Source organism: Primulina tabacum, chromosome 2, assembly GCF_025594145.1.
Source record: "Primulina tabacum isolate GXHZ01 chromosome 2, ASM2559414v2, whole genome shotgun sequence".
Taxonomy (NCBI): Eukaryota; Viridiplantae; Streptophyta; class Magnoliopsida; order Lamiales; family Gesneriaceae; genus Primulina; species Primulina tabacum.
In genome coordinates, this window is record NC_134551.1 from 3,600,463 (window position 1) to 3,609,397 (window position 8,935).

An 8,935-nucleotide genomic window follows, 5' to 3' on the forward strand; every position below is an offset into this window, starting at 1 on the left:
TTAACGGTAAAAATATTATCATAAAATAGTTGTTCAAACATATGTTTATTTTTAAAACAATTTTTAAATATTTTATAAATACTTGTCCAAACAAAATCACAATTTTTTTTATGAAACAGATGGTTTTACGTTATATGTTTAACTGAGAAATAAATTTGAAATGTTTGATTTTGATACGTAATTTTTCATATTCTCGACTTAGACTTTCATTATTGGCCTCAGTCGTCAGAACCAATTTGTATACCTTTCTACTCCAGATAAAAGTTTAATCCAAACACTAATATTACATTTATTTATATATCTAAACCCTTTCTTTTTTAATTAAAAATTATAGTAAAAACTGATAACGATAAATTAGTTAATTTATTAATTTATGTAACTGATATCACATTCGTCTATTTCTAAAATATCTAAAACGAAAAGAAAGGAAAAAAGAAACATGACATTCTGCTTTATATATATATATATATATATATATATATATATATATATATATATATATATATATATATTATATATATATCGATTTTAATTGGAATAATGTAATTTTTTGTAAAAAGAAAAGAAAAAGAAAAAAGAAACATGACATTCTGCTTTCCCAAAGCCCGAATTGCCAGATGGGTTGCCTTAGTTAAGCCATCAGGCAATTCACCATTAATGATGTACCTGGCTACTTTCCTTCCAGAAGGGTCGGGGTTGCCACGACTACTTTGAAAATATTCAGACAAAGAACGTCCGAGATGATATTTTATTTGGGTCATTCATGAAAAAATAATATTTTTTATGTTAAGAGTATTATTTTTTTATCATGAATATCGATATGGTTGACCCGTCTCACAGATAAAGATTTGTGAGACCGTCTCAGAAGAGACCTACTCAAATATTTATTAATACTTTTCATTTTACATGCATATAATTTCATTCAAAGTTATATTTTAATTTTTTTTGTTAAAAATAAATATGTTTTTTTCAAAATTAAATTTAAAATTAAGTTTCAAGATGTAGTGTATTTCTTCTAACTTGACATGACAGAAGTATGCAGATTTTGACACCTTGTCCGACCTGAATTTTGCTTGAATCATTTCCAACAACATCCACGCTGGATCCAATATTTTGGGAGAAAGTGGCAAAATCTAATGTGTTGGGGAATTTAATTTACTTCGAGAGATGAAACCTAAACTTTCGGGAAAAATGAAGATACAGACCCTCCAATCACTCTGACATCCCATGTATATACATATATACATATATTATCATGACTCAATTTTAACTGGCTTATCATTCAAATTTTTCATCGGTAAAATAAATTTACTGATAAAATAACTTTGGTTGAACGCAATATTCGTTACGTTAATCAAATAAACAAGACTAAGACTTGTTGGAACACTTGGATATATGGGTGGGGAGGGACTCCTTTGGACCACACTTCAATTCATAATTTATCACTTCAACTGCACGAAGCGAGTGGCTTCGAATGCTTAATTATGTCACTTTTATTGATTATATACAATTCTAAGTGTCATTGTATATTTCACGCGTAATTTGGACTCAAAATGCGATTGAGATTCGTGGGTCCATGCTTGCATGGTATCTGATCATTGTCCTTTTGTTTCTTTATTTTTAAACATTTCTCATGTATTCGTCTACAAGCAATTAGTATGACTCCACTTCACTATTTTACTTTGAAATAACAAGCTATTTTGGAATCAAATTTACTCGGAACAAGTTCAATAGAAAATCAGTCTAGAGAGGCAAATAGATCCTTCAAGATTAATTTCTGAAACTCTACACTTGTAATACCTCTGTACATTCTTGATAAAATATGTAACGAAAATGTTGATCCAATGTGTGGTAATATGAGATAATAAATATGAAAATAAAGAATAAAATGGACACCGGGATTTACGTGGAAAACCCCTAAAAATTATTAGGGAAAAAACCACGGTCAAGATAAAAATATTTTTACTATAATATTTTATGGTGTACAACCCACTCATTGTGTTTCCAAAGAGAACGCACACTCTCTTGATACAGGAGAACAAAACACATCACAAATATTATAGAACTAAGCACTCAAATGCTATAAGATGAGAGAAAACTTAAAGAAGAGATACTTGAATTATGAAGGAATGCATCTATTTATATACGCAATACCTCGTCTGAACACATTTTCGCTTCAAAAAATTTCAGCCATTTTGACTCTCATTTAAAATATGTGACAACTTATTTTGATCGGATGGATGAATTTGCCGACAGAAAGAAGCAAACTCATCGATCTTAACTCATGGAAGTTCAAGAAAGTTAAAGATTTGACTAGATACTCGATCGTTTTGTTCGGACGATTTGATTTCGTAACAGTTTGAGTTCGTGCTATCCTTTGCGGCAGGGATAATAACTCTAGCATAACATCTCATTCACCTTTGTGGTTTTCAATGTACTAAATGCTGCGATTTTTATAGTCTTCCTTTAACTGTCAGACAAATTATTTCAAAATAATTAATTTATCCGACTCATTGACTTCTAAAAGTGTAGCCGCATCTTTTTCGAATATAGTAATTGTGTTCGAAATTATCAAACTTACATTTAATGCTCTATTAAATGTATTACCAAATCTTCTGTGGATTAAGATGTATTCCATCTTCCAAGAATCGTTCCAAATTGGTGGAATTTATGCGCCAAAGATCTTAATTAACAAGGTTCTTTTACTGGTACTCTTCATTGTTTGAAAACCCTTTGCAGTTGTATAGAGGTACAACTTTGAAGTTTTCGATTAATTCCAGTTGCCTATCAGTGAAATACTCGTACGAGTTTTTCACCAAATCTATGCAATACAATTAAATCAGTATGTTATGCGGCTCACATGTCGTTTGGATCGAATTATATACTCTAATATAATTTAATTATTATATTTGTATATTTCAATTTATCATCTCAGCTCATCGTGAACTAAACGAGACTTGGGGTCGAAACGAGAAGTACACGTTTTTGAATTGGAACAGAGTACTAGAGTTTTATGTATCTATCATCAAACTCCTCTCTATTGGGCCATGCAGTTGGATATATACGTAGTTTTTGGGGGTCGGTTCGCTGAAAAAGAACTGGCCAGGCCCTATTGATTGAGGCGAAACTTAATTATATTGGTTTTGATGTGTGATTAGAAAGTTACAGGCCAGATAACATATGCATACCATGTCAAATTTCTTGTCTGGAGAAAATAAAGTTCTTGTCTGGAGAAAATAAAGCGGCTTATATGTTTAATTTAAAAGGATTTAATGGACGGCACGATATCTATTTTTACGGATGAAAGGAAACATGGTTTGTCCAAATCATGGAACATGGACAGCACACAATCCCCATTCTTCCTCCATCATCACCGGGTTCAAAATCGTAAAACCACCTCCTCTATAATAAAAAGATTTAAATTTAAAATTTCGTCCTTGATCAATCCCCCATCATTGAGTTTAGCCTCCACTCTCCCAAATTTGACCAGAAGTTTCTAATCTACCGTCTGCATAATTCTAGTTGAAACACAAACTCGAAGGAAGGCAAACGATTTTTAAGAATCCCACTTGCCTAGCTTGGCCGTGCAATCGACGAATAGTTTTACACGTAAACTAAACAAAATTTTGATCGTCGAGACAGTTATAATAACATGTACATAGAAATTAGGGAATTAAAACATAATTAAGATGAATGCATACATTACATGATATGAATCCTCGTACGAACGAAAAGCAAACACGCTTAATCGAACCGCGCTTTTAATACAATAATGTTAAAAGGAATTTGTGTTGAGTTGTCCCGACCTATTGAATCAAGTATTGCGTGATATTCACCACTATACTGTGACAAGCTTAGCAACAAATAATAACAAGAAAACAATCGACACTTGAACGAACCTTCAAAGAATCCGTCTTTGATAATCCGCGTACTTGATTGAATCGTGTACTTGATTGAATCGTGTAATGACAATGGCGAGATGTTACGTTCAGGTGAAGCAAAGCAACATGGCACGGGCTTTCATCATGCCCTACACCCTCCAACCCTATCAAACCTTGCAGACTAAGGCAATCTCTTTAAATAAAATTCATTTGCACTATAAAATAAAATACTTCATCCTACATATAATATAATGATAAATATTCGCCTTTAAATACATTTTTGTTCTCAAACATATAATTAAAGCGCTCTAAATACACTAATTCAACTAAAAATATCAAATCTAGCAACCATTTCATGAAAAATCAATAAAGTTTTTACTCGAGTCATTTAAAGATAATATCTTGGAGCACAAAAGGCGTGAGGTGCCAGGTAAATTCACTATAGCGAGGAGCTTTTTTAAAAAAAATAAATGACGTGTGGGGCAATAGTCTTTGAAATTTGATAGGGAATAATAAAAAATAAGCAAAGCCACTATTTTTTCCACCTATTGACAGGTCATGAAACCCAATCGCTTGAAATCCTTTCACTTGAAGCAATTGCATATGTTACATTTACATAGCCATTCTACTCTACCAGTCAGCCGGTTTAAAAGTTCCTAAAATAGATAACTTTAATTACATTAATCGATACACAATGTCCTTGTATTCCATTTGGATAAGTTTTATTTCAAATTCATATATTTCAAATGTAATTTAATACATTTTTGTATTTTCCGAAAAATAATATCATAAAATCCATAAAATTCAAACTCACTTGTTGCATGTTTATATAACGTTTCAGGTTAATTAAAATAGATTTCAAGTTCACCCAATAATCGAGACATTTGACAATAGATTTTAGATGAATTCATTTTTTAGAAAATTGAAATCCATTACCTTTCTTTAGACCAGATACACAATAGATTTACCCAACTGGAGTATAACGGAAGGCGACCGAACGAAGCAGGCCCCCAAAAGATTTGCCGAAACGAACAAATAAAGGAAATAAAGGAGACACGATGGTCAAAAGACAGCACCAGCAGAATGTGCAGAGCAAGTGCTTTTGCTGTTCCCTATGTAATCCACTATTTAAACACAATTATCCGCAAATTAGTCAATTAAATACCAATAAATGTGTACTTGAAGAAAGCATTAAAAACTGGAAACCAGCACCGAACCTTCTCTTTATTGATAATAAGATAGATATTCATTACAAACCAAATGTAGTTCACACAACTGCATACAAATTAAAAACGAACAGGTTGGAGCATCAACCAAAAAGAGAACCCAACTCCCTGGTTAAACCCACCTACTGGGCGGGAATGCTACTATGATACTACCATCTTAACAAGCTTAAAATATTATATATAAATATATATATATATATATATATATATAAAACCCTATTTTTCCCTATATAATATTATTATATAATAAAATAATATATAAGCCTTCGAAAATTTCCAACTGGGAAGAGGAACTGTGATCAACCACTTTCTTGGAACTCCAGCCAAACAGAGCGAGTAGGGCCTCCCACTTTCAAATTGAAGATTTTCATGGAAGATTTATTCTTTCTGAATATAATCTTAATTATTACTATTATTATTATAACCTACTTAATTGCTGGTTAATTCTAACATACCATCCCCTAACCACTTGCCACCAAAAAACTTAAATCCTACATGAACCAAAAGAATTCCTCGACATTTTCCCACCATTCAGCACGACCATATTGAGTTTGTTAGTAAGTCCATTCCTGAGGAAGCCAGAGTTCTTGATTCATCACTGACCGTGCGCCAAAATCTTTCTGTTGAGCCATTCTGATGCGAGAAACAGGTTTCAAAGTGGCATCTACGAGAAATAAGAACTCATTCAAATATTCACATTCCACTCAGGTTAAATGAAATGGCCAATTACTGCTCAAATTTTACCATATTGAGGCTTGATATCTGAAATGCTTCTGAAATGGGCTTGCGCCGGAATTTCCATAGATTCAAGATTCAAATTCAGGGCATGGAACACTCTCTCTGCTGTAAATTCACAAACATTCGAAAGACTTTAATCAGCACAAACGAACGGATAATAGAAACCAACTAATCACGCATATGAATACATTTGTGCAAGCAGCAAGCAACCTGGTTTCTTGCGAGTTTCAAGGGGGGTGGTGGTTTCATATCTTCGGGGCAAAAAGACTCCAGTTCCGGTTCTTTCCTTCTCGGCTCCGTTTTCCCCAAGATAAACAGACCTCATCCCTGAACGTGGTACAAGCGGCGGTTGCTGGTGAGACTGTTGTAAAGTAGGCCAAGCAGCGGCGGATAGCCCGTTTCTTCTTTCCCATACATTCCTTCCATTCTGAAACTGGTTTCCTAGTTTCTCTTGTCCCAAAATCCCATTCATCTTCTGAAACTGAACAACGACATCTCAGTTAAAAAAAAAATTAGAGATCTAAAATGGGAAACAAGGATGTGGAGTTAAAACAGAGTTTTACGAACATTGGCTGCCTGCATATGCTGCGGGGAGATTTGGACATGTGTTTTATGATTCGAGCAAACTCCAGACATGATGCTAGGGTTCGTCTGGGGAACAGAAAAAGGGCTGTGTTTGGTTGAATAAAACGCTTTCGTCTCTTGACTCGCCCGCATCCTCGCAACCTCCCCGGCAGCAGCGTACAGCAAATCCCACAAGGCATTGATTTTAACTTCCGTCGGCGAAGGGAATTGAGAAATGCACTCGGGACTTCCTCGACAGGAACTAGGTTTATACCCGCAAAGAGTTGACTGCGGTGAACCAGATAACTTCAATCCCTGAAAAGAAATGAAACCAAATAACTCCAGATTTCTTCAATAATGAAGAGTAAAATAGAAAGAATCAAGCTTTACCTGTTCCAAGTACTCAGACAAGATATTGGAGTCTTTTAGAGTAGAATAAGCTATCTTCCGAGTAAGAAAGGCAATGAAATCATCTTCGTCGCTCTCGGTTTCCGATGAACCCGTGAATGACTCAACAGGCGAACTCAGATCCGAGCTAAATCCGGAAGAACACCGGAACCCATGTGAAAAATCATGACCCGGTTTCGTTCTGAAGCGGTCAGCTCTGAAATCAGTGAGCAGTTCATCGCCAGTCAGGAACCCCGACGGCAGCCAGAACTCCCCATCATCCAACTGTTTCGCCATAGCAAAGAACCTGTTACTTCTTCAAGAAAGGGAATACCAAAGACGAAAATTATATATGGCGGGAAGCGAATGGGGAGAGAATTACGGGATCTTGCTTCCCCCAGAAGAATCACAGATTACTTTATAGCACCACTAAAATGGTGGCGCAAATATCAGGGGCCCAGCAGAGAGCGAGAGAGTGGCGGATGTGGGGGAATGAGGAGTCGAAGAGTGGGTTTTATATAGTGTACAATCTACAGTACACTGGGCAGTCGTAGAAACCCTAGAGATTTCGTATCACAAGCGCGTCGGTCGGAGGTGGACACACTCTCGTGGAATAGTGGGAAAATCTTTTGGGAAAAAAAGCTGTAAAGAGCTGTAGCCAGGTAAGAAGGCGAGTGGGGTCCAAAACCTGACCATACTCACTCGCTTCTCATGTAAGCAGTAAGCTAGTCGAATTTAGTTCACCTCTTTTGTTTGACGCCTATATTTATTCTAACTATATATTATATTTTTCAGTCAGATTATAGTTTCTTATATTTAATATTTTATTATCATATAAAAATATATAGTTTCTCCCCCAACCCTCCAAAATACCTTCTTTTTTTGGCATCCCTCCTCCCTTGGCCGCCGGGCCACTAGTTCTGGTTCAAGTCCGATTTCTATGTATGGGACCGACCAAAACTCGGTGGTTTTGGACCTATTCCTATTATTGTCAATGGCTGTTTTTCCAAAAAAAATTGAATAAGATCGGTTAAAGTTATTTCCTGGAAGTGGTCTGATTCGGATCCTTAGTGATCTGGGCCAGCTCCGATTATAGTTTCCAAAAAAAATCAATTTCAACCAAAATTAACCGGGCAATTCTAGTACTAATGACCTCGTTAACAATGTTTACAGCCTATATATGTAAACGAGTCGACTCGAGCCAAATAATATCAGCTCGACTCGTTTGAAACCATTTTTTAGCTTCATACAACAATATTCAGAAAGCATATATATAATATTGGGATGCACAATCTACAAAATTTGTGAAGAATCGTTCGTGTTAACACGCGCGGGAGGGGGGGGAGTGGAGTTTATGTGACTGCACTCTTTTTTCCTTATTATGATTTTTATCCCAATGAGTTTTTCTTACTAAGGTTTTTAACGAGGCAGTATAAAACACGTAATGAAGACAATTATTATATCACGATCATCATGACAAGGTGGAATATTGAAAATAAGAGTTGAAATTATTGAATGATGAAAATAAGAGTTGTAAATATTGAAAATTAGTATGTGATGATGTATTTATTTTTGGATTATTTCGAAAGAAATTCTATAAATAAGTCTATCAATTTTTGAAGATAACAGACAACTGAGTAGACAAAATTTTACAAAGTGTGCAGTTTAATATATTTTGTTAGTTTGAGATTTTTACTTTTTACAATACATTTTTAGTTTTAGCAGTTTTTTCATTTTAATTTGCAGTATGAACTCTTAGTTTTCTACATTGTATAATCACACAATATACGTGCGTACACTAATATTTAAACATTGATTTTATTTGTGGAAAAGATGATAAATTAAAAATAATGATAATATATACGATTTTATAACTCCAAACATCGTAAAATGTGAGGCAAAATGGTCGAGTTATACCAGATCTATAATAGATACTTTCCCGAGTAACAAAAAATCTACCGCTAGCATGTCCACGATGGTATGATATTGTTCACTTTGAGCCTAATCTCTTATGGTTTTGATTTTGGACTTTATCCAAAAGATCTCTTACCAATAGAGATATCATTTAATCTTATTAACTCATAATCTTCCCCTTGATCTTTCACCGTGGGACTATAGATGCATTCCCGACATAGTTAA

General features: G+C 34.6%; 1 protein-coding gene across 2 annotated transcripts; it reads right to left on the reverse strand.

Moving 5' to 3' along the window:
- Positions 1-5,072: 5,072 nt before the first annotated feature.
- Positions 5,073-7,295, reverse strand: LOC142525994 (uncharacterized). 2 transcript variants are annotated; one of them, XM_075630273.1, is made up of 5 exons: positions 6,800-7,295; positions 6,413-6,724; positions 6,056-6,326; positions 5,852-5,947; positions 5,073-5,771 (listed from the first exon to the last, which is right to left on the reverse strand). In XM_075630273.1, the coding sequence occupies exons 1-5, from the start codon at positions 7,091-7,093 to the stop codon at positions 5,662-5,664; spliced, it is 1,083 nt and encodes a 360-aa protein (XP_075486388.1). In that variant the 5' UTR covers positions 7,094-7,295; the 3' UTR covers positions 5,073-5,661. The 2 variants fall into 2 exon arrangements, with proteins under 2 accessions (XP_075486388.1, XP_075486384.1); XM_075630269.1 differs by having other exon boundaries at positions 5,852-5,950; positions 6,800-7,292.
- Positions 7,296-8,935: the final 1,640 nt, after the last annotated feature.

What these genes read in the sequence shown, in the direction of transcription:
- LOC142525994 (XM_075630269.1), bottom strand. Translation starts at nt 7,093, where the DNA reads ATGGCGAAACAGTTGGATGATGGGGAGTTCTGGCTGCCGTCGGGGTTC. An exon ending in TGTCTGAGTACTTGGAACAG is followed by an intron (nt 6,725 to 6,799) that starts GTAAAGCTTGAT and finishes ATTTCTTTTCAG; the next exon opens with GGATTGAAGTTATCTGGTTC. An exon ending in AGCATATGCAGGCAGCCAAT is followed by an intron (nt 6,327 to 6,412) that starts GTTCGTAAAACT and finishes GTCGTTGTTCAG; the next exon opens with TTTCAGAAGATGAATGGGAT.